This window comes from Mya arenaria, chromosome 15, assembly GCF_026914265.1.
Source record: "Mya arenaria isolate MELC-2E11 chromosome 15, ASM2691426v1".
Taxonomy (NCBI): Eukaryota; Metazoa; Mollusca; class Bivalvia; order Myida; family Myidae; genus Mya; species Mya arenaria.
In genome coordinates, this window is record NC_069136.1 from 41,087,664 (window position 1) to 41,114,278 (window position 26,615).

At 36.0% G+C, this 26,615-nt stretch overlaps 2 protein-coding genes across 3 annotated transcripts in view; one reads left to right on the forward strand and one right to left on the reverse strand.

The window, feature by feature from the left end:
• LOC128219062 (serine/threonine-protein kinase Chk1-like) lies at nucleotides 1-18,742 on the reverse strand. The gene is made up of 14 exons (XM_052926876.1): nucleotides 18,704-18,742; nucleotides 15,542-15,714; nucleotides 12,117-12,216; nucleotides 11,119-11,242; nucleotides 10,779-10,843; nucleotides 10,162-10,231; nucleotides 9,559-9,747; nucleotides 7,723-7,827; nucleotides 7,122-7,223; nucleotides 6,775-6,880; nucleotides 6,159-6,324; nucleotides 5,908-6,039; nucleotides 5,151-5,252; nucleotides 1-1,985 (listed from the first exon to the last, which is right to left on the reverse strand). Exons 2-14 carry the CDS (start codon nucleotides 15,610-15,612, stop codon nucleotides 1,863-1,865), a joined length of 1,455 nt encoding a protein of 484 aa, XP_052782836.1. The 5' UTR covers nucleotides 15,613-15,714; nucleotides 18,704-18,742; the 3' UTR covers nucleotides 1-1,862.
• Nucleotides 18,700-26,615, forward strand: part of LOC128219063 (signal peptidase complex subunit 2-like) — a 10,604-nt gene continuing 2,688 nt past the window's right edge. The window contains exons 1-5 of one of the 2 annotated variants that reach the window (XM_052926877.1): nucleotides 18,700-18,806; nucleotides 19,273-19,293; nucleotides 24,367-24,453; nucleotides 24,737-24,897; nucleotides 25,640-25,774. In XM_052926877.1, the coding sequence (XP_052782837.1) occupies nucleotides 18,798-18,806; nucleotides 19,273-19,293; nucleotides 24,367-24,453; nucleotides 24,737-24,897; nucleotides 25,640-25,774 (413 nt within the window). In that variant the 5' untranslated portion in view covers nucleotides 18,700-18,797. The remainder of the gene's footprint in view (nucleotides 18,807-19,272; nucleotides 19,294-24,366; nucleotides 24,454-24,736; nucleotides 24,898-25,639; nucleotides 25,775-26,615) is intronic. The other variant, XM_052926878.1, reaches the window with a different exon arrangement.

Sequence of the window (26,615 nt, forward strand, 5' to 3'; positions counted from 1 at the left end):
GGTATTTTTATTCAAGTATAGAAATCTTGAGACATATAACATTTAAATGTGGTTCTACATCAAAACAAGCAATATGGTAAAGGCTGACAACTAATTTTTCTAATAACAAAATCAAACACTCTACAATAAATCATTTTTCAAAATGACATAACCAGTAAATTAAGTTCCAACATTGATAAGAGCACCCCTATGTTATACCCAGACTTATATCATGAAAGTAACAAAGTACTAGGAGCATAATGTATATACTTGCATGTTATATAACAAGTGTCCAGTGATATATCTTTATCACAACAAAAACATGTATAAAATTATGTACCTCAAAATTTGACTAACAAGAGGAAATGGCATACAAACAATTAAATGTGAATGACCTACATGGCTGTACAGAAGAAAAAAGGAGAATTTTACCATTAATATTGCCTGTGAAAATCCAGCACAGAAAACAATAGTAGTGTCGGTATCTGGCAATAAAATAAACATGAACATCTACTGGTAAATACATGCATGGCAATTTTGTTTTTTTATGACAAATATTAAATTCTGGAGGTAGAATTAGAGAAAGGACTGAATTGATGAGGTCCATTCCCATGGTTAAGGACGGCCATTCCAAATTAATTATATGTTAAGCATCATATGGCTGGTTGACTGAGTCTACAAAAGCAACAGCAAAAAAATAAAATATATAAATATGGCTCCTGACACTACATTTATGAAGCATATAATAACAACACATCTTTATTAGTTAAATAATACGTTATAACCATAAAAGAGAGTTACCTTCAGTAATTTTTCTAACTAAAAGTGTTTATATTGATTTTCTTTGCCCCTGTCATGTTAGCTTGTGTATCTCAAAGAGCTTGACTTAAGCATAAAGTGCATGCACTTTTCTCGACTTATTTGTCTCTTCTGCAACTGGCCCGTTTCAGACCATTTAAATAAAAGATTTTAGTCTCTTAACTTCAAAAATAGTAAATCTGTAAAACATCACAAACGGCAACATGTGGATTGATTTTATTTTCGCAACTTTGTGTGCATCTTTAATACTGGCTTATGTAAATATGCACAAATATGTAGCAAAATAACGAAAATATGACACTAAGATAATTTCAGTCTACAACTACTTGTATAATGCACAAAGATCTTGATTGATGATAGGTACCTCTGATAACTGGAAACTGATGCTTAACATTGAATCAAATTGGTATGGCCTAATAATGAAGGGTTAGCTGAATAGACTCAAAATCTGAGGCAAACCAACATTACACTGATCTGTATTAAGTACATATACTAACTTGGTATACTTCTTATATGAGTTTCATACACACTCAAAACAGCATAACAGATACATTGAGAATGTTCAAACACTCATAAACACACCATTAGTATTGTCACAAATCAATCAACCAATCAAATCATTTAGTAACTATTATCTCCAAAGTAAAGTACCACTAAAATCCCACAAACGGCTCTGTAATGGTTTCGATATTATGGTAAACATAATGCACATGTACTGGTACACTATGAGATAAATTTGTTAGACCAAATTCTCAAGCAGATAAAATGCCCTTGTACTCAAAAGAGGAACGCCACATATCGTAATCTTGGAATAATTTAAATCCAACCAATATCCATCACAGTTTATGGGAATGTCTATCCTTGATGGAAAACAATATACACATTGTTTCTTATTTGCGAGGAACATATGCAGCGTATATATTTTGGTAGAAGAGCTTGTCTACCATTTCCATGAAGGTCGGTAATCCACATCCACCTTAGTGGAAACACAGTATGCAGAGGAAGAGATTAATTCTCTCTCAGTATTGATGACCTCACAATTCTCTGGTAAGTCTGATTACCAGTCACACAGCTACCTGCGACTGCTGTGATGGCATGAGGGGGAACAGCGGGGGGATTTTACTGCTGATCTTTTTCATCTGGTTTCGCAGTTTCATAAAATGCCTCTTGAACTCCAGACCGTCACCCTGCAATGTTAGCATAACAATATTTAACTTCTGTTGTTGTCGGCATAAAGGAAATATGAAAATGTCATGTTACTTCCTTCTGACGTTTTATGATTCCAAACTGTCGGTACAGAACTGGTATTCTAGGGCTGAGAATGCTCTCGTGGTATAGGTGTCAGTCCACTCCCCAAAAGGTTGTGGCAGAGAGGTATTAGACAGTTTCACATGAGAGCTCTCTCGTGGTATAGGTGTCAGTCCACTCCCCAAGAGGTTGTGGCAGAGAGGTATTTGACAGTTCCACATGAGAGCTCTCTCGTGGTATAGGTGTCAGTCCACTCTCAAAGAGGTTGTGGCAGAGAGGTTTTAGACAGTTCCACATGAGAGCTCTCTCGTGGTATAGGTGTCGGTCCACTCCCCAAAAGGTTGTGGCAGAGAGGTATTTGACAGTTCCACATGAGAGCTCTCTCGTGGTATAGGTGTCAGTCCACTCTCCAAAAGGTTGTGGCAGAGAGGTATTTGACAGTTCCACATGAGAGCTCTCTCGTGGTATAGGTGTCAGTCCACTCCCCAAGAGGTTGTGGCAGAGAGGTATTTGACAGTTCCACATGAGAGCTCTCTCGTGGTACAGGTGTCAGTCCACTCTCCAAGAGGTTGTGGCAGAGAGGTATTTGACAGTTCCACATGAGAGCTCTCTCGTGGTATAGGTGTCAGTCCACTCCCCAAGAGGTTGTGGCAGAGAGGTATTTGACAGTACCACATGAGAGCTCTCTCGTGGTATAGGTGTCAGTCCACTCTCCAAGAGGTTGTGGCAGAGAGGTATTTGAAAGTACCACATGAGAGCTCTCTCGTGGTATAGGTGTCATTCTACTCTCCAAGAGGTTGTGGCAGAGTGGTATTTGACAGTTCCACATGAGAGCTCTCTCGTGATATAGGTGTCAGTCCACTCCCCAAGAGGTTGTGGCAGAGAGGTATGAGACAGTTCCACATGAGAGCTCTCTCGTGGTACAGGTGTCAGTCCACTCCCCAAGAGGTTGTGGCAGAGAGGTGTGGCAGAGAGGTATTTGACAGTTCCACATGAGAGCTCTCTCGTGGTATAGGTGTCAGTCCACTCTCCAAGAGGTTGTGGCAGAGAGGTATTTGAAAGTACCACATGAGAGCTCTCTCGAGGTATAGGTGTCAGTCCACTCCCCAAGAGGTTGTGGCAGAGAGGTATTTGACAGTACCACTCTCGTGGTATAGGTGTCAGTCCACTCCCCAAGAGGTTATGGCAGAGAGGTATTTGACAGTACCACGAGAGCTCTCTCGTGGTATAGGTGTCAGTCCACTCCCCAAGAGGTTGTGGCAGAGAGGTATGAGACAGTTCCACATGAGAGCTCTCTCGTGGTACAGGTGTCAGTCCACTCCCCAAGAGGTTGTGGCAGAGAGGTGTGGCAGAGAGGTATTTGACAGTTCCACATGAGAGCTCTCTCGTGGTATAGGTGTCAGTCCACTCTCCAAGAGGTTGTGGCAGAGAGGTATTTGAAAGTACCACATGAGAGCTCTCTCGAGGTATAGGTGTCAGTCCACTCCCCAAGAGGTTGTGGCAGAGAGGTATTTGACAGTACCACTCTCGTGGTATAGGTGTCAGTCCACTCCCCAAGAGGTTATGGCAGAGAGGTATTTGACAGTACCACGAGAGCTCTCTCGTGGTATAGGTGTCAGTCCACTCCCCAAGAGGTTGTGGCAGAGAGGTATTTGACAGTACCACGAGAGCTCTCTCGTGGTATAGGTGTCAGTCCACTCCCCAAGAGGTTATGGCAGAGAGGTATTAGACAGTTCCACATGAGAGCTCTCTCGTGGTATAGGTGTCAGTCCACTCCCCAAGAGGTTATGGCAGAGAGGTATTTGACAGTTCCACATGAGAGCTCTCTCGTGGTATAGGTGTCAGTCCACTCCCTAAAAGGCTGTGGCAGAGAGGTATTTGACAGTACCACATGAGAGCTCTCTCGTGGTATAGGTGTCAGTCCACTCCCCAAGAGGTTATGGCAGAGAGGTATTAGACAGTTCCACATGAGAGCTCTCTCGTGGTATAGGTGTCAGTCCACTCCCCAAGAGGTTGTGGCAGAGAGGTATTTGACAGTTCCACATGAGAGCTCTCTCGTGGTATAGGTGTCAGTCCACTCCCCAAGAGGTTGTGGCAGAGAGGTATTTGACAGTACCACATGAGAGCTCTCTTGTGGTATAGGTGTCAGTCCACTCCCCAAGAGGTTATGGCAGAGAGGTATTTGACAGTACCACATGAGAGTTCTCTCGTGGTATAGGTGTCAGTCCACTCTCCAAGAGGTTATGGCAGAGGGGTATTTGACAGTACCACATTGAGGGGTGAAGGCGAAAAGGTTCTAAGTGACATTAAATAAAGAAGCAAATAGAACCAGTCATGAGAGCTCTCTACTATAGCAATGACCTTATTTTAAAAAGCACTTGATAAAAAGTAAAATAAGTTAAAAAAAGAAAGAGTGGCTGAACAGTTCATTTTAAAAGCTGATTCTCCATGCAACAATCTCAATCAAAACAGATCGCTCCAAATGGCAGCCAGCCTAGCTCAAGAAAGGTATCCTGTGATTTCATGTTATATATCACTGCATAGGATTTGTTCATAGAGTACCCAAGAGCTACCAGCTAAAGCACTAGAGTAAAGGTGTCTTCCCAGGTGACAGACACAAGTGATTCATACCAGCTTATGGCTGTGTTCCCAATCAATCAATATAGTATGTAAGCATCATCTAAAATCAAGTATTGGGACTATAAAAGGCAGCTCCTGTCCATTCTACACACCAAAATTATATCAACCTACAACCTACATTTTCAGCCAATGAGATTGCAGATTGGCAACCATTAAGAAGTAGACTTTAAAGAAATTAATGTTCGTGCTTGTTTATAGGTCCACCTACTGCCAATCATCCAATACACACTCCCTGCGTCAGATTTTGTATCGACAATGTATCAGCCAATAAGGTTGTATTCTAAGTCAGTTAGATGACATGTAGTGAATTCTTAATGATTAAGAAGGACTTGTTCACGATGCTCGCTCCACCCATTATTGATCATTAAGGATTCACTTCATGTCATCTAACTATTACTTGAAAGTTGACTTAACTATTCAACATAATTAACTTGTACCTTAACACCCTATGTTTGACAGCATACCTTTGATAGTCTGAAATCCAGCAGTAGATTCTCCCCCATTTCCATAAGGCAAGCTTTAAACACCAGGGGCATGCCTCGCTTGTCCTTCATGGATACTGTTGTCTGCAATCATTGCATTCAACGTTTTTAACTTCCAGAGTCCACAACAAAACAAGCTCACAAAACAAGTAAGAGCTATTCCATTTAAACATATAACCCCCGGGGGGAAGGCACTTTTCAATTATGCCAACCTACTACAGAAGCAAATTTACCCTTTAAGGATCCAAATTAGCGAAAAAAGACACCCATCCATATACTATTAAAATAATAATCCCCCCCCCCCCCCCCCCCCCCCGCAGGTCATATGTTTTACTGGAATAGTCCTAAGCAAAGCTTTATATGTATTATCTTAGGCAGGAAAATTTTCGCACAAGAAGATTTTTCATTCCAATTTAAGCCTTGATTACTTAATAATAACTCAGTTAAGTATCTTATTTCATTTAACTAAAGAACTTACTTTATTATGATTTTATGAAACAAAAAAGTAGTTTATCTTATCTATCGCAAATATCTTATCTTTTTAAAGCCTCAAAACTCTTTAAAAAGAGAAAATTACAAAATTTATACAAAAAACAAAAAAAGTATGATGAGCTCAATCCTGTTATAACGGACTTGGGATATTTCGAGAAATAGGGGCCAGGAGTATTGATGTATAACTATGAATACAGGAGACTAGACCGCTCAATAATATCACCATGAATACAATGGAGAAGCTCACCATTCCAGGGCTGCCCCGGCGACTGGTGTATCCATACACCTCACACGCCCGATCTAGCTCTATCAGTGTCTCATTTTTGTCAGTCTTCACAAAGAAGCGGGTCATACGTCGAACCAATTTCTGCATGGGCGTCTAAAAGGAGAAGAAATAATAGTAATGGTGAACATACAACACAAACATATATAATTGTATGCAACATATCTTTAATATACAATATTTTATGCAACCATATCAACCTAATTTGCACTAACCTGTGAGTTTCCAGGTGTACAGGGAAACTGTGAGAGGACCATGTGTTCTGGGTGCATGGGCTGGGAGAAACTCATGGTTGGGCCCAGGTCCTCTCCTGGAGTCCCAGGATTCCGGTTGGGCAGGGGAGGTAACTCAGGCTGGGAACTGCAGATCCGTGACAACGCACTACCAATATACAGGTGGTCATTGATTTGGATATGATAATGAAATATTACTTGGAAAGATTGTCCTGTCACTAAATTAACAATACACAAAAGAAGCATTGGATTATTCTCACACTGCTAAATCAACATCAGTGACTTCTGACAATATTTTCATCATAATCGATCATTGAAAATATATTCAAGTGGGTTATTTCCAAGATTTAAGAATATTTCTGCCCCATTTCTCTTATAAACAGATAAATTTACCCCATCTCTTCACCAAGTTCATTTCTCCTTTTATTTTTTTAATCATCTCGAAAGTAGACTTTTGGATGAACAAGTCTGAATTGCTTCTATCTCAAAAGCATGAAAATATCTTATCATTACTAGTTTTCTCCATAGCATGGTTTAAGACCATAATTGCTGTACCAGCCATGGGCACAAACACAAACTACAATATAATTTTCCATACCTGTCACTGTCCGCATCCCCGGGGGAGTTATCTATGCACATCCTCTTGAAGGGGCCCGTACCGCACGGGGAATCACTAGGTGAACTCGATGGGAACCGGCCCATGCCTGAAGGAGGAAAATATCATATTAAAGCATCTATAAATGAAAGTCTGTAATAAAGGCGCTGGATGATCATCTAACTTGAAAATCCTGATTCTCTTAGGCATAAAGCAAACTCGTAATCAGATACTATACATGATAAGCTATGAAGCTGTAGGATGCAGATGCTTCTTTTCTCTGAAAATCACACAAAGTTAAAGAACAGAATGGACCTAAGAATCATAAATTATTCATGCACACAAGTTACCTCGATTTTTGTTGAAATTTTTGTTATACCACTGGTGTTTCTGGATCTGTTCGATGGTCCGTCGCTTGCTGGCGTTCTCAACAAGAACCTTGCGCAATAAGGCTGTAACAGAACAGATTCATTTTACTACATGTACAGCTTACAGCTTTACTACCTTGGACTTGAAACAATCTTGACATTGATTTTTAAACTAGTCATGTTGCAAAATTGGAACAAGTGTTAAAATAAATGTGAAAACAATTTTGAACTCCTAGGAGCAGTTCTTATAACTGCTCATACCACAAAATTTCATAAAACAAGAATTTCAGTTAAACATTTTTGAAGTGTTGCTAATGAAATTGAACATTTGCATAGAAAGTCAAATTAACTGTGTTTGAACATGCAGATACCACATAGCCATTAATCCTTTTTAAATTGTTGTATAGTCTTTACACAATTTTTACTAACAATATAAAACATAACCTGACCAACACTGACCACAAAACCAGCAATGAAACCAAAACAAAAGCCAGGACAGACAGACTGAGTCATATTGGTCCAGTGGCTCCTACCATTCTAATACCAAGGTTCAAACAATCCAGAACAAATAAGATAAACTTACACAAGGCGAGTGTGTCAATCTTGTTCCAGGGACTGATGGTGATCTTACAGTCCTTCCAGTTACAGTATTCCTCACACCCGTAGGTTGGCTCATCCCACGGGAGTTCTATAACAGGGCAAATAATATGTGAAAGCCTTTACATGGGTATAAGTAACCCAGTTACAATATTCCTCACAACCGTACGTCGGCTCATCCCACGGGAGTTCTATAACAGGGTAAACAATATGTGTGAGCCTTTACATGGGTACAAGTCTCCCAGTTACAGTATTCCTCACAACATTACGTTGGCTCATCACACGGGAGTTCTATAACAGGGCAATTAATATGTGTAAGTCTTTACATGGGTACAAGTATCCCAGTTACAGTATTCCTCCCTCCTGTATGCGGCTTAACCCACTGGAGTTCTATAACAAGGCAAATATTATGTGTAAGCCATTACATGGGTACAAGTATCCCAGTTACAGTATTCCTCACACCCGTAGGTCGGCTCATCCCACAGGAGTTCTATAACAGGGTAAATAACATGTGTAAGACTTTACATGGGTACAAGTCTCACAGTTAACAATATTCCTCACACTGGTATGTCCCCTCATCCCACGGGAGTTCTAAAACAGGGCAAATAACATGTGTAAGCCTTTACATGGGTACAAGTCTCACAGTTAACAGTATTCCACACAAACGTACGTCCGCTCATCCCACGGCAGTTCTAAAACAGGGCAAATTATTATGTTTAAGTCCTTATATGGGTACAAGTATTCCAGTCACAGAATTCCTCACACCCCAGGGCTTTTTCTGCCCATTTTGGGAAAAAGACCCTAGACATTTTGGGAAATTTTGCGTCGTGAAAATGCGGAAATTGGGAAATTTTACAGTGAAAAGAAAAAGCTGTCTAGTCTCCTGTGAATAAGGAAATGATTTAATATTAGTTTATTTTCCCTTTAAAAGACCCACAATGGCTGAAATATCAATCCTTGGGGTGTAAATATCTATTGCAATAAATCATGACATAATAGTTCATATGTCTGAATGTAATGAAAATCAATGATTTCTGAGTTCAATTACCAAAAAAACTTACAATCACATAATTTATTAGGATGTTGAAAATGAACCAGTACAGGTAAAAAGAATTTCTAAAAAAAAAAAAAAAAAATTTTTTTTTTTTTTTTTTTTTTGTGGATTGGGATTTTTTTCTGAAGATTGGGAAAAATATCTTATATTTTGCTTTGGGAATGGGTCCGATAGTCGGACCCGTGGGTACAATAGAAAAAGCCCTGCACCCGTAGGTCGGCTCATCCAACTAGTCATCTATAATAGTGCAACTTATTAAAATCAACAAATTAACACAGTCCTTTGAATAGCTTAGAGTCTGAAAAACTAAGATGCTTCTACACATTGAATTCAATTTTCAACTGTCTAAAGTACAAAAATGATCCATAGTTGTATAAAATACATAATGACTCCACACCATTTCACACATTGTTTGGGGTCAAATTAAAATTCAATTATATATTTTCACAATTAGGTCTACCATTGCAAATGAACACCACTGCACTCTTAATAAATAAAATAAACGCATTTCCACTAAACCATAAATAATCTGTATTGATTGTTTAAGACATCTTTGTACTCAAGTGTATAGAGAAAAAATGTACTATGTCTGTACTTGCAATCATGATACGCTAGTATGGAATTTTGTATTATGTTTATTAATACCTGAAATCATTATTTCTAATGACTTTTGTAATTCATCTTTTTCAGGAAATCCATCTGGCATTTCATCTTGAACATGTTAGCACAATTTAACCCCAAAACCATTAAAATGTGAATGCCCCTTACCCCCTGCCAGCAGGGCTACCAGGATGATGCCAGATGACCAGATATCGGCGGGCTCTGCATGGTACGGTTTCCGGCTGATCACTTCTGGCGCTACATAGGGAACCGTCCCACAACACTTCTCCAACAATCGTTCACGACCCTGGTAACGGAACACCGTCGCTAGGCCGAAGTCTGAGATCTTCAGGTTGTCTGGAGGAGTTATAATATGGCATATGTAAGTCATTGCTCTCAATTTGGTATACTAATCATTTTTTGCATCTTGATTCTCTTAGAGAATTTAAATTTTCTAAAGAAAATTAATATCTTGTGGTTATCTGAGATAGTATTACTTGGCACAAATCATGTACAAAGCTACTACATCAACGTCACCAGAGTTCTCTTCCATTTAATATACAAAGTAAATGAGGATAACTGTAAGCTCCAGCGTAAGATTGCACCATATTTCACGGTGTGAGCACCAAAAAGTCAAGTTCAAGAGTGGAGTATTACACTGAATCAAACAATTTTTCATTTTATCTACTAAGTTAAGATCGATACCATAAAAAAAGATGTTCAATTATGTTTGTTTTAAACTACTGAATGGCGATAAATTAGGTAACAAACCAAAGTCATCAAGAAGCAGGTTTTCAGGTTTCAGATCTCTGTGGGTAACCCCTCTCTCATGTAGATATTCCTGTATGAATAAGTAAAAGCCTCCATCAATAATATACACATGTAGTGTGAGAATTAGAACACATAATGCATTTTTATACACAGTGTTACCTGGGGTGATATTCATGAATATCTTAAGTCCTTTCTTAACTGGAGTTGGTTTCCTAAAATGTTCAAAGTCAAATTCTAAAATTTGTCCATATTCCTGTATCAGGTAGTACAAATTAACAATATTTTATCCAGAGCCATTTCACTTGTGCCTGATCATGTTTATCAAGTTTCATGTTAGCACATTTATTAATTAGTTTTTAATATAAAAAAATGTTTTCACACCTTTACAATAATTGGGATTAAAAAAAAACGACCAAAAGGCTATGACAATACTTTGTGTTAATAGTCTGTTATTCCATGTTCAAACTGTCCACATAATATTCACCATTCTTAAATGGAAACCATATTCCATTACAGAAAATCTCATTTTTAATAGAAATATTTACTGAGAACTAAACATGCATTGTATTCTATGTGTATGTAGTGAAGTAGATACATTAATATATAGCCATATTTACCACTCCACAGATGAGCTGTTTGAAATATCTGCTGGCATCCACTTCTGGCATTCCCACGTCTGGCTCTAAAATCCCAAACAGAAGACAGTTTTCCATCAAATATGTAAAAATACTCTTGTAAGCCTGATTGTGATGCTAGTAAAAATGTTGCTTTGAAGTTTCAAAATATTGTTCAAAATTTAGATCTTACAGAACCAGATTTCAAGCAATTTTCTGAGCAGGATAGTCAAACCAGATTCTGGCTTGATGTTCCCAATTGTAACTTAAATGATGGTAGGCGAGAGACCTTGTTTAACTGAACTAGAACCACTCGCCCACTGGTAAGCTATAATCTACCCACCTATCCTATCAAAGAGCTCCCCTCCGCTGGCGTACTCCAGGAAGATGTACTGTATGTTTTCATCTTTGCGGAAACCGTAGAACTTGATAATGCTTTCATGCTTCAACATCTTGTGCACACAAACCTGTAAGTACCAGAGAGGATAATATAGTGGTCTGTAATGTGTGAAGATGGTGAATATGTTTGATGTACATGATGTATATGCTTAAACAGGAACTAAAGCGCTGTCTAGAATAGAGAATATCAATATAATCCAAAAACCACTGGCTGCATTGTACGTTTATGTCTTAAAAGGTGAGAGGATTGAGACGCATTGGTGTCTCTTGACCTTAAAAGATCTTGTGCTCCCCAACCCACAACAATGTGTGTATATCTCATGGGCTCCCCTAAAGGGGTGAAAGGAAGAAAATTCTACTTTTTTATACTAAATGTCACTTTGTCTGGTTGGTGCACTCGCTTCTCAACAAGGGGTCCAAGGTTCAATTCCCGGCTTTGGGGTATGTGAGAGTAGTTTGTGGTCACCAAGCTGGACAAATGGGTTTCCTCCAAGTACTATGGTTTCCCCTACAACACAAGAGCACACTCTTGTGCAACATCATGCCAACAGATGTGAGTTAATGTTACTTTCTTCTTGGAACCTTTTCACTTTCAATTTCTCTACCCCATACTGATATGGATTAATCCTAGTTTCTACCATAGCAACTCAATGGTTGTCTCATCACTTTACAGAACTATATTTGACCAACCAAGATTGATACAATACTATCAACAACCAACTCCCACATCAGGGAAAGAGTGGTCTAGCCCTTCAGTTGTCTACCTCTCTACCAAGAGGTTCTAGGTTTGATCCCCAACAGTGGTACATTTTTATGACCTTATATAACAAAACCAGTAATGGTTTCTACCCAGGAAACAGACTTGTGAGTGATTCATATCAGCTTTCAGCTGTCTTTTCAACCAATCTTAAATCAAGTAGTTTGACCTTATTCCCAACTCACCTCTTTCCTGACATTATCCTCGGCCTGAGGCATCTTCTCCAGGTTTATTATCTTCACTGCAACAGCCTCCTGGGTCTCATTGTTAACAGCAAGCTTCACCCTGACATATCAATGTACCAAATTCATTTAGCATGCCATGAACTTAAGTTTTGTTATATGCTAATGCTTAACAACACTGAATAACTTTATAATATCAGACCAAAAACGTCTTTTTTAAATTTTGAACCAGTTTCACTCATACCAGTTCTTCCATTAAGAATTTAAAACTGGAATTATGAACTTCCTGAACATCAATAATGGAAGTTTTTGAATTTTCATTGAAATCAGAAATTTTAAGTCTCCTAAATACAACAATTTGTTCCACTATTTTTCAACTAGTATGTTAACAAGAGCTGTCACAGAGACAGCGCGCTCCACTATTACGTCGCTTTCAGTGTAAGGATTGAAAACTTTTGGCGAAACATGGATCACTGTAAAATTAGATTAGATTCAAATGCAATACATTATGTATTTGCTGAGATATTAACATGAATATGGTTACATGGAAAATTTTAAGCAGAATTTCTAAGATCAATAATAAAGGGTCGTTATTTGCAAAATACAGTTATCTAACTTGGTTATTCAAGTAGGATGGGTGGTTGAGTACCATTGTCTAAAGTCTCAATGCAATACATGAGTAGTTGCTGAGATATTAACCATGTGTGCTAACATGCAAAACCTTAACCAGTATTTCTAAGTCGCATGATAAAGGGGCAAAAATGATAAAATATAAAAGATAGAGTTATCTTTCCTGATTAATTAAGAAGGTTGAATAGTTGGGAGTTGTTTCAATGCAATACATGATGTTTTCAAATTTATCTGTCAAATAATAAAGGCCCATAATTTGCATTATATTCAAATAAGTTATATCTAACTTCATTAATTTAGTAGGTTGGATAGTTGGGAATACATATCTAAAGTTCCAATGCAATACATGGTGTATTTGCTGAGATATAGACTTAATGTGGTTACATGCAAAACCTTCACCAGAATTTTTAAGTCGAATAATAAAGGGAAATTATTTTGCATTAAATGCAACCTAGAGTTATCTTAATTAAGTAAGTAGGATGGTTGAGTACCATTGTGTAAAGTCTCAATGCAATACATCAAGTAGTTGCTGAGATATTAACCTATGTGTGCTTACATGCAAAACCTTAACCAGATTTTCTAAGTCAAATAATAAAGGGTCATTATTTGCATTAAATGCAAACTAGGATTATCTAACTTGGTTAATTAGGAAGGTTGGATGTTTGTGTACCATTGTATAAAGTCATAATGCAATACATCAAGTAGTTGCTGAGATATTAACCTATGTGCTTACATACAAAACCTTAACCAGAATTTCTAAGTCAAATAATAAAGGCCCATTATTTGCATTAAATTCAAAAAAGTGTTATCTAACTTCATTAATTTAGTAGGTTACATTAGATAGTGAGGAATGCATATCTAAAGTTTCAATGCAATACATGATGTCTTTGCTGAGATATAGACTTAATGTGGTTACATGCAAAACCTTAACCAGAATTTTTAAGTCGAATAATAAAGGGTCATTATTTGCAATAAATGCAAACTAGAGTTATCTAACTTGGTTAATTAGGAAGGTTGGATGGTTGAGTACCATTGTATAAAATCTTAATGCAATACATCAAGTAGTTGCTGAGATATTAACCTATGTGTGCTAACATGCAAAACCTTAACCAGAATTTCTAAGTCAAATAATAAAGGCCCATTATTTGCATTAAATTCAAACAAGACGCCAATGCGGCAATGCCGCATTTAAGCCGGATTTTTTATTTGATGATGCAATTTTGCAAACATAGGATTTGAGCTAGTGACCTAGTATTTTTAAACAAAAAGACACATATTTATATTTATCGGAGATATCATTCATACAAATAACCTGATCAACAGAAACTATTCCATTTGTGTGAGGAAAATGAACATTTTATAAATACATCAGCTTTTCCAATAAGATCTGTCCCAGAGACCTAGTTTTTGACCCTAGATGACACACTTTATCATCTTAGATTTCATGTACACAAATATTTTTCAGCTAATTAAAATTTAATTTTTTTAAAAATATGGTTAGATCTGAAATTCATGATTGGGATGTGTGTTTATAAAATATTAATATGATATGGATAGCTTGGTAAGCATAGAATTTTTTTTATGACATCAGGAAAATATTTCCTAAGATTTGACCTGGTGACCTAGTTTTTGATCTGAGGTGACCCATATTCTCAAATGATTAAGACAACATGTAGACAAATATTCTGATCAAGTTTCAAAAAGATTTGACAAAAATTAATGAATTTTTATGACTGTAGAATTCTTTCTCCTAAGATTTGACCTTGTGACCTAGGTTTTGACTTGGGATGACCCATATTATGGAACTTTTAAGATATTATGCAGACAAATATTCTGACCAAGTTTCATAAAGATTTGACAAAAATTGTTCAATTTATGATGTGGAATGATTTTCCTAAGATTTGACCTAGTGACCTAGAATTTGACCGGAGATGACCCATATTAAAAAACTTTCAAGATCTTATGCAGACAAATATTCTGACCAAGTTTCATAAAGATATGAAAAAAATGTTGAATTTATGACATGGAAATATTTTCTCTAAGATGTGACCTAGAATTTGACCCGGGATGACCCATATGCGTATATTCAAGATAACATGCAAACAAACAGTCTGACCAAGTTTGATTACCATTGGATAAAAACTCTTGATTTTATTACATAAAATGAAAACTTTAACGCAGAATTGTTAACGCCCGCCTGCCCAACCGTTTTTCGCCATTCTATAACCCGTAATTTTTCGATGAAAAATCCGGCTAAAAAGTGTAATCTAACTTCATTAATTTAGTAGGTTAGATAGTTGGGAATACATATCTAAAGTTTCAATGCAATACATGATGTTGTTGCTGAGATAATGACTTAAAGGTGCTTACATGCAAAACCTTAACCAAGATGTGACGCCGACGCCTCCGCCGACGCTTTGGTGAGTAGTATAGCTCTCCATATTCTTCGAATAGTCGAGCTAAAAATCAAATAATTTGCAACTATAACTTTCACAGAGTTCACAGATTTATATTTCATTCTACATCAAGACTGATTGAAATTATAAAAGTATTATTGACAACATGTTTTGATATTTTGAACTTCCAAGCATTCAACTTAGGAAGTTATCTTCAAAACTATGGCAGTTTTTGTACTTCCAAAGAAAAAGTTATGGAAGTTTTAACCCATTTTTAGAGTGTAATATACTTCCACACTTCTTTTAACAGAAGCCCTGCATATTTAATATTTAACCACATTAAGCTGATGGGTCGATATTTACAACTCTGCTTTATTGATTGAACCCAAAACCCAAACTCACTCTCCATATGCCCCCTCCCCCAGGGTCTGCACGAAGTCCCAGCCATCAACAAATGCTGTGACACTCATCATAGGGTACGAGGGAGGCTTGTTAACTGGTATGAACCACAGCTATGTGATTATTGTTATCTTTCCTGTCTCAATTCTGCTTTATTTCTGATTCCCTTGTAGGCTCTGGAAAAACAAATCACCATGACAATTTAGTGTATGTTGACATCTCACAGTGGTGTATTTAATAATTGATAATTCATGTCAATTCTTGAAATAAAGGTGTTTGATGATGAAAAATTTCAGTTAATTAAGTTTTTTCTACATTTCTGTAATTGCTGAAAATAATCAATTATTAAATACACCACTGGTTATTAAACAGAGAACAATCATATTCTTTGACATGTTAATGTACTTCAAGCAAGGGAATGGTTTCCATTTTATAGGGCCAGACATCATTTTTTTGCATGTATGAAATTTAAAGAAAATGATAGTTTCAATGATAATGAGATCTGTTGCTTATAATTATTCAAAAAGGAGACAGAAAATGCAGTATTTTGCATAATTTAGCTATTGAAAGCTTAATTAGTTTAGGCTTGGATTTAAAATTTCAGATAAAATGAATATGTGCTAGAGTCAGCCAGTTGCTGTTTGGTTATTATAGCATGTAAAATAACTTAATTTCAAAAAAAAAAAATATTGTTTGAAGTTCATAAACCTTTTAGCCTTTTAGTATGGATGGTGTTATGGCAGTTTGATGACATACATTTAAATTACACAATGCACCATTGACAAAACAGGGCTTTTACTTTGGTATGTGAAGAAAGGGTCCTGGTTAAATTGGAAACATTTCATCAGTCAAACACAAAATTTAAAAACACATTTTCTATTAACAAATAGTCTGTTTGTAAGATCATTTATCTGAAACCTAAAATATTTAAATGTTGTTTTTATTCAAATATGCTGTCAATTGCTGACCATTATCATTCAAGGAAAAAACACATTCATCATTAAACAATTTGAATTTCCTAGGACAGCACTTGATCATTTGCCAAATGTCTTAGAAATGAATGCATTAATGATGCAATATGTGACTGTCAAAAACAATAAAAAAAAGTTAAAATAAAAGTCTAATAAAATAGACCTCCCCCCAAAAAGTCAATTAAAGGCCAAAAATTGTATTCAAGTTAATATGGAGTTGTAATTGTGTGATGGCCCTAAATAAATGTGTGAACTATGAATTCCATTGAATGAACATTATTTGGAACTGGTCAGTTAAAACCCCAAGTTGCCGACAAACATAAAACTAATTTTCTTAGTTGATCAAGAGCCATAATTTGTTTTTAGGATAATATGGAGTTATGTTACCTTATTGTATAATGGCAATCATTAATTGTGTAAAGTATGAAATCAATTGAATGATGGTTAAAGAAGTTAAAAGTGAAACTCCCTAATCGCTGAACTATTATAATTTGTATGTAGGATAATATGGAATTATATTTGTAACCAAATTGTGTGATGGTCCTGACCAACTGTGTGAATTAAATGAAGGGTATTAGAGTTTTAAGTGAAAATACCAAAATTCAAGTAAACCAGGGAGGAAAAATACTCCCGGTGTGGGGCTCAAACCAACGACGGCTTGAACATTAGCACGGCGCTCTAACCAACTGAGCTGACAGGGCGGCACACACTACACTCCTCCCCTATTAACCTTTTGGGCTTACTGAGGCACTCTTGCCTTTTACCGCTGCCACTATTCAAGTAAACCTGGGAGGAAAAGAGGGCCTGGTGTGGGGCACACTACACTTAGTCATTCTAAAATGCCGTCCAGGCTTCTTTTTTTAATGATGTTTAGTCTAGGCTAAACATCATTAAAAATAGAAGCCTGCAGTGTGTCCAGTAAGGCGAGCGTTTTGGAAACGCTCACAAACAATTTGTTTTGTATCCCTGCTGCAATGCAGCGTATACAGTGCAAGCGCGGAACCAAACAGCAAAAATTCGCTGCAAACATGTTTTAGAATGACTAACAGTAACACTACACTATGCCCTAAAAACTTTAAGTTAAAGTAAACAGATACCAAAACCGACATCACCATGTAGAACAGCCCTCCATATACTTTGAAAAATCGAGCTAAAATTTAGTAAAAAATATCTGTAAATTCTCACAAGATTGGTGTTTAGTCCAAATAATTGTACGTTGACGGATTTTTTTTAGATTTTTGATATGGCAAATCCTTCACGTACAAATTGTTTAGTATCAAAAGTGGGTAGTTGTTCCGATCAGCGTCTATAAAATATCATAAAAACAAGAAATAATACCATATAATGTTATTTTATATTAGTTCCGTAAATAAATATTCAACTTATAATTATGAGTTTGACGGCTTTTCTTCATTTCATCCTGTCAAAACATAACCGATATATATATGAAGGGTACCTGCAAGGCTTTTAGGGCACAGTTTTAAATCGCTCGGAACATTTCGGCCATGGCCGAGTTGTTACGATTGTATAACGAGGTCTATCTCGAAGCTTTGTCGGAGGAGGCCGAGTTATTATGATTGTATCGAGTTGTTCCCCTTCGCATAATTGTTGTCTGTGTCAGTCAACTTTCGTTTTATTGGAAAGGTAAACAACTTGTTTTAATGCATTAAATGCTTGTTTAGTGCAAAATAACATTTCACTTACATGGTAAAATATGAATATAACTCTTTATGATCAATTTCAACCATAAAATACTTTACATAAAACAATTTCAATATTTTTAAAACACCCCCGTTTTTTGCACATTCCCGTTTAGACGTTAGGGATTGGAAGAATCCCGTATAACACGTCTATTATTTTAGACTAGATTGGTGTTTTAACTTTAATGACTATAGAGATGTGATAATTAGGTGTTGTTATCGGTATGTCCAAAAGTAATAACATCTACTTTGGAGGCTTTATATAGCTACAATAATGAGCGTTCAAGGATACTTTTTTTAAATTATTTTGACGGCCATTTAGGTGGACTAGGGTTAATAATTAAAGTGACGTATTACGAGCAATGAATTTAATTTAACAAAAACTTAAAATTTTAGAAAAAAAGCAATGCTTTATTTAAGCTGTAGTTTGAAGATTTAGTCATAAGCATTACAATGTCTCTTTAAACAATGAATACATTTTCTTCTTTTTTTACCACATTTTGTTGTTTACATTTGGCGCTTCCCTTCTTTGTGAAGATCTAAGTCAAGAGCAGATAATTTTAGTTGACGTGTATTTCCGGCTAAAATATGGGAAAGGTAATATTTTCTTTTCGTGTGTAAATGTATTCTTTTGTCAAATTTTTAACACTGTCTTAACTAATTTAGATATATATTAGTTTTTTTAAAACTGATTGTGTGACAAAACATGTATCGTTTCAGTTTGCATTTGCATATTTTGAACATTTCGGACAAATCATTATTTCGGATAACACATATGGCATTTTTAAATGGGCATCGCTGTTGAATTTTATTAGTGTATTTTTCAGTATGTGCTCTTAATCTGTTTGCAAATTCAATACTTAATTGCACTGTTTTCGCTCAAAGTATGTGGTTATGTATGTATATTTTTATTCTGTTAAACATTGTAATTTCTTTTCATTATGCTTAAGTTAAAATATCAATATTTATAAACAATTTTAAATTTTTGACTTGTGTATTTGTGTACAATTCTCAATAGCACTTTGTCATTATCATTTGTATTGTAAGTTCTTTTACATTTTAGGAAGATTCGTCTAATGGAAAGGTTTGTAGATTTATAAGTGAAACAAAACAGCATGATGCTTGTACAATATGCCCGTAACATTATTTATTGTATATTGGCTTTTATAGGTCGCTTATGTTGGGGAAGTAAAGTGGTGTTAGTTTAATTAAGGGAAGTTACAGTGAGCCAGGTTTACTGGTGTCAAATGTAAAAGGCAATATTGCATGGGGAGGCCTTAAAGGTCAATGTAAGAGTTGACTGTATCAGGTTTCGACATTAACAACATTCATTAGTAGAACAATGGTCTGGTCTGGCAATGTCCAAAAATAGCTTGACCAACTCTTCGTGATCTAAATCGGTCTAAGTGCCCCCAAATCATGTTTTTACATAGTAAACAGCACAAAATAATTATATGTTATATGTTATAAAAACATACACTGTTTTTTTTAATTTTGAAGGACACTCTGCATTTTTTACAGGTCACCAATTTTTAAGGGTTAAGTGATCCTGAGGGCACCTGATATAATAGTTATTGTCATGCTCTGACATACATGTGATAACATCCCTGAAGTCCGGGATTATCCCCGAAATCGTATCTCTGTCACGGAGGGTGCATGTTTGTCCCGGAAAGTCATAAAAAAAAAACGAAAAAAAAACTCCGAATTGATTATCTTAATTTTACCAATGTAAGTCAGCTATTTTGCCTGTCCGGGACACTGGTCGTAAAACACAGGACATGTTGACACTAATCTGTTAATTGGTACGTGTGTCGTTGAGGTCATCTTAAATCACCCGATAATTGATCGTTTGGCCTATTGATGTGCTTAACGAGTCGGGGAGGGTTCTTGTATACAAATTCACAGAACCAAAAAGCAAATTGTCTCCCTTAATCCTAGACTTGAATTTACATGTACATGTAAACTTGTCTAAAAATAGAATTCGCTCATGCAGACCTGGCTAAAAATAAGTTTTTATCAAAATAATATGCATCTCCAAACGGAAAAAAGCTCATTGACTGGAAAATCTTCTTGATCGTCTGGAAAATATTGTGTGTCATAAATTGCAAACGTTTTAAATGTGATGAAAAAATATAATTTTCTAACGCATGTTCTCAAAAGCGCGGGAAAACAGGTGCCCGTATAGTTGTTTATTTCCTGTTTTGATGAAACCGAAAGTAGACTGCATATCCTCCTGGTTAGCACTTCATTTAAAGCCTGGGAAAATATCTGGTGGTTTTATTTTTTCAAGAAAATGCAGGAAAAAACAAACCATGCCAAGTAAAAAATACGTCTCGGCAGTCAAAATAGGTACATTTTCCCGACATTAAAAACGACTAAAATAGCCCCAGATATGCTCTAGAATGCACCACAGACGTTCCCAATTAAAAAAAAAAACAGGGGGGGGGGGTAAGCCTCCGGACCCTCCTTAGTGAGCGTGCATTGAAAATTACGACAATTGTCCCGGAATCGACCCAAGAAATTATCACATGTATGACTTGTGCTCTGATAAGAGTCAACAAATTTTGTTTTTATAGTCTGTGTTAAATTTTATATTTTTAATAATTTGAAGTCAGTTACTTAATTCATAATGAGTTACAATTTTACAGGTTCATATAAGCATGTATAACTAATACAGCCTTTACATAAACTGTAATTAGCACGTAGAAAGTGTCAAATCTTGTTTAACTTGATCTATGTTATTATGTCTCCCCCATGAATGGGAACACAAATTGCTTTTACTCTGATGAGTTTTCTGTCCATCAGGGCTGAAACTGGTGATTATAGGGGCTGTGTCCATTAGTGTTAGGAGCTATTTGGTTATGTTTTCAAGTGCAAAAAAACACATAAACCAGAAATGTTAGTTTGGTTAAAGGTCAAGGTAACATATACAGGTCAAAGGTCATATGAATACATTTTGTGTATGCTCCATATCACTTGAATCGCTTAAAGGATTTGGAAAAAAACACACCAAAATGTGCAACACATTATGACAACGTGCAGAGCCCAGGTTACAAATAGCTCGGTTCAAGGTCAACATCACACTTACAGGTCATAGGTCATACATGTATGACTACATTTTGTGTCCGCTCCAAATCTCTTGATCCGTTTAAAGGTTTTGAAATAACTACCCACAAATGATCACTACATAATTATAGAGAGACCATACATGTGCAGAGCTCATGTTGCAACCAGCTCGGTTCAAGGTCAAGATCACACTTAGACGTAACAGCTTAATCTCTTGAACTGCTTGAAGGACTTTGAAATAACTTGGCACCCAATCAATGTTCACCATTTTCAGAAGATGACTACAAAGCGCATGTTATAACCAGCGCAATTGAAGGTCATGGTCACATTTAGAGGTCAAACATCATATGACTACGATATAACTATATTTTGTGTCCTTAAGATATTTCTTACACCCCTTGAAGGATTTTCATATAACTTCCACAAACGTTCACCATTTTGAGACAATGTGTGGAGTGCATGTTACAACCAGCTTGGTTGAAGGTCAAGGACACATTGAAAGGTCAAAGGTCATTTGCATACATTTTATGTCCGCTCCATATCTCCTGAACTGCGTGAAAGATCATGAAATAACTTACCACAAATGTTCACCAGCTCGATCCAAAGTCAAGGTCACACTTGTAGGTCAAAGGTCATATGACTATAATTTGTGCTTCTCAATTTCTCTCAAAGTGCTTGAAGGATTTTGAATTAACTCCCAACAAATGTTCACCATATTCAGATGACGTTACACTTAGAGGTCAGGTCATAATACTTTATTCAACATATTGTGACTAGGTGCATATGGCGAGACATAAGTTTTCTATTTAAAAAAACAACATCAAGTTGATTCTGCATGAGTTAGGTGCACCCCTGGCTTCTGGGAAATGTTAAATTATTTGGTGAAAGGGCAGGGATTCTCTTCCAGGTTTTATGTTGACAACTTTATTTTCAGAATCCATAACATCGAGTCAGTCATTTAATTATTAAAATAAGTACAAAAAATACAACACAATTTATTTTTAAATTTCAGTCTAAAATTGTTTAATTGAGTAATTGATGTTTTTGACAAAATGGGACATTTTTTAACATTTATGATCTGTAAAATTCCTTTGGTATCTTCTTCACATTAAACACAAATTGACATTTTCAAAGTCTGATCCTATGACATGTCAAACAGTCCTGTTAATCATTGTTAACCATATATTGTGGAGTTACATGCATGTATTCTGTTACAGGTGATAAAAGGTTGTGGCTGATGATTTTAAAATATAACTAATATGTTAAATTTTGTCAACAAGATCCAAACTTGCATGATGAGGCTCAAACATGTATCACTGGGCTTCCATTAAAAATTTAAAATTTGAAGTATGAACTTCCTGGCCATCAATATTTGAAGTATTTCACTAAAATATGGAAGTTTAAGTTCCCCAAACACAATTTCTTTTTTCCCAATATTTTTTAATAGTATGTTAAAAATCAAATAATTTGAAGCTATATCTTGCCAAATTCACAGATTTGTGTTATAATAATTCATTTTACTTCAAGACTGATTGAAATTGTGAGCATAAAAGTAATATTGACACCAGGTTTTGATATTTTGAACTTCCAAGCTTTTGACTTTGAAAGTTTTGAAGTATTTCCAAGGAATTAAGTTTAGAAGTTTTAACCCATTTCTAGGGAGTAATATACTTCCAAACTTCCTTTAATGGAAGCCCTGCATGAATTATTGTTACCATTTGTGCTGTATGTCACTTGTTCTTTCCATTAAGCGTAACCAAAAACTATTTTGTTTCCGTTCTTCCTACCAACCTTTTTTTGCGCCGACCCTAATATTTGTTTGCAAGCATTTTTTTCTGACTCTTATTTTTCTCCTTTTGGAAGTTTCTTGCAAAGGCAAGACATGATAATGTACCCAGACAATCTATGGTTTTTAGTGTAAAAATGATATATGATGCAAATTTGCTAAAAATTGCTTATCCCAAACTATCACCCTATATATTTTGGCAGCGAAATCGGGAACAAATTGTTTTTGTTAGCACTTTATCATATGAATTTGTCATTGTGATTTTTAGCTCGACTATTCGAAGAATAAGGAGAGCTATCCTAGTCACCCGAGCGCCGGCGTTGGTGTTGGCGTAACCACTTATGTTAAAGTTTGCGTACCACCTCAAATATTTTCAAAGTCCATTGACATATGGCTTTGAAACTTTGCACACTTGTTTACCATCATGCCCCCAACCTATACACAGGAGGAGGTAACTCTATCAAGCATTTTGACAAAATTATGCCCCTTTTTCGACTTAGAATTTACGTTAAAGTTTGCGCACCACCTCAAATATTTTCAAAGTCCATTGACATCTGGCATTGAAACTTTGCACGCTTGTTCACGATCATGCCCCCATTCTGTACACAGGAGGAGGTCACTGTATCGAGCATTTTGACAGAATTATGCCCCTTTTTCGACTTAGAATTTACATTAAAGTTTGCGTAGACTTAGAATTTACATTAAAGTTTGCGTACCACCATAAATATTTTCCAATTCAATTTATGTAAATATCTCAGCACATCATGTATTGCATTGAAATATAATCTAACAGTGATCCAGGCATGTTTCGCCAAAACGTTTCAATCCATACACATAGTGATGGTCCGATGATCGATTATAATTGAAAATCAATTGATTGGGCCTGAAATTGGGGACAATCAATTGTTTTTGGTTATAATCGATCATCGAAAAAAATGAATAATAGTAATGAAAAAAATATGTGTTCAGATGTTATCTGTAACAAAATGGCTGATGGAAGCCACAATGAGCAAGAAAATGAACTTTTTTTTTTTACAACAACACTTAATAACTTAAATCATAGACATAATGTATATGCACATAATGATTAGGAGTTTAATAATGTGCATGAATATAACTACAATTTCCGATTCCCAACACTACATACACCAAAAAGCGGCGGAAAAGTCGAGCGCGCTGTCTCTGTGACAGCTCTTGTTTAAAACTGAATACCATAATATTCATTTCTCAATCAAATTTTTCAGTATTTCTCACTGTTTGAATTTTTTTAAATATTATTTAATTTTAAAGCCTTACTAATTTCAGTATGGCACTATAGAGGAGAAACCAGTGAAGATTGACAAATGGGACTCCGCCGCTCTCAAGAATGCTCTGGATGATGGTGCAAAGAAGGTAGGATATGCATTATGTACTTTCAAAATTTTATTGATTTATAACAATGATTAAATTGAATTAATCTTAAGTTTGTTGTTGTGACATGTCATATCACCAGTACACATGGACTTCACTTGTACTTAACTGGAACTTCACCTGTACCTAACTGGGAATTTATCTGTACTTAAGTAGGACATCATCTGTTCTGAAAAGGGATTCCATCTGTTCTTAATTCTGTTGTTAAATGAGACATCATCTGACGTTAAATGGGACTTAACCTGTGTTATGCTATGTTTTCCAGGTGATGCTGGACAAGTTTGGGTTCACAGAGAGCCACAAATTGATGGACGGTCGGCTGTTTATCTGCACAGTGGCGGTGGTGTTCGCCATGTTTGCCCTCGTGTGGGACTACTTCCGGCCCTTCCCTGAGTCACGCCCTGTTCTCATCATCTGTGTACTCTCGTATCCTTAGTTTTTATTTAGTACCATTTGTTTCTTTAAAGAGAGAACGCATTATGATTGTTTTTATGGTCAAATTTAAAATTGAGCTTTCTTGCACACTTACTTATTGGGAAACCAACATATAGCTCATGTATTGCAATGAATTTCAGTAAAAATTAAAATTATAACGTTTTAGAACATTTAGAAACAATCATGTTTTATATTCCTTTGGCTATCTTAAATTGTAAAATTCTTAGATACCTCTGTTTAAATGTCAAGAGATTAAGTGTACATTGTAGCAAAAAACACGAAAAAAATCTAAATAATCATTAAAGCTGCACTCTCACAGATTTACCATTTTTTACAACCTTTTTATTTTTTGTCTTGGAAAGGGCAATTTTTTGTGTAAATACCTGCAAACCAATAATATCTGATATAAGATAACTGACAAAAATCAGATCGTAGACTTTCATATTTCCGTTCGAAAATTAATGCTTTATGGCTTAAACCAAATACTAATGGTTTAAGAAAAATGTATAAAACATCAATTTTTGAACTTAAATATAAAAATCTGAAATCAATTTTTTGTCCGCAGTCTTATACAACTGGTTTCCATGGATTTTCGCACTAATTTGCTCGTTCTAAGACAGAAAAATAAAAAAAAGTGGTAGAACATTCAATCTGTGAGAGTGCAGCTTTAAAACTTAATTTATTATAATTCTAGAATAATGCAGTTACTTTATTTCCTTAACAACTGTGTTAGCTATTTCTTCCTTATGGGAGTGTTGACAGTGTACACAACGTACATGGAGATGGGGATCTTCCTGGTGGCCCTGGATAAAGACAGAACCCGTGTCGACCCAGACAACAAATGGGACCTTGCATCAAAACTGAAAAAGTAAGCTATATGTATTTAAGCTTGATTGAAAGCTGGTAGAATCACTTTGGTGTCCGTTTCCTTGAAATAAACAACAGTTCTTGTTTCCATTTGAAGAGGCCATGAGAAAGTTCCCCTGATGATGGGAATCGAACCCACAACCTCTTGGGTTAGGGGCGGACACCTATACCACTGGACCACTCTTAGTCTAAAGGCATAGTAGTTGTGTTAATGTCCGAATCACTACAAGGCCTATCCATTTCCGGATGGTTGTGAATCACAAAAAAAAATCATTGTTTTTAATGAGTAGCTGAACTATTCAGTCAAAACTATGGAGTGTACAATGGGGCAACAGGCAGTTCCAGCCAAAAGGACTACAGTGTTCTCTATGAAGCATTATCTTGGGACATATAAACATTTCTACAAGCCCGAATATTTTACCTTTGACCTAAAACTACAAATAAGGGATGCAAACAAATATTCAAATATTCGATCAAACGTTTGGTATTCGAATGTCAAAATCGGTATTCAAATATTCGATGTTGTGTTGTTAAATAAATAGACCCTTTTGCCTACTACTCTGTTGTAGTGTATAAAGTTTGTTTGTCTTGTTTTTATAACGATTGGCCCATAATGCCAGAGGTGTGAATGTGCTGACAATTACTAAACACGTGTCATATGTCATTTAGGGACACATCGTCAGGTACTAGAAATATTACAATAACTGGCTATTAGACAAATGACATTAGCAACTTCAATTAGTTCCGGTAAACTGTGTAGTACAGCGTTTCAGGATATATTTCCTCTTTTGATGTACGCAAGAAAGAGTCAAAATCCACATATGTTTTCGTTTTATTATTTT

Coding starts and splice junctions, on each gene's coding strand:
- LOC128219062 (XM_052926876.1), bottom strand. CDS start 15,612: ATGATGAGTGTCACAGCATTTGTTGATGGCTGGGACTTCGTGCAGACC. Junction 7,828..9,558: donor GGTAGCCCTGCTGGCAGGGG/GTAAGGGGCATT, acceptor GCCCTGTTATAG/AACTCCCGTGGGATGAGCCA. Junction 5,253..5,907: donor GCCGGGGCAGCCCTGGAATG/GTGAGCTTCTCC, acceptor CAATGATTGCAG/ACAACAGTATCCATGAAGGA.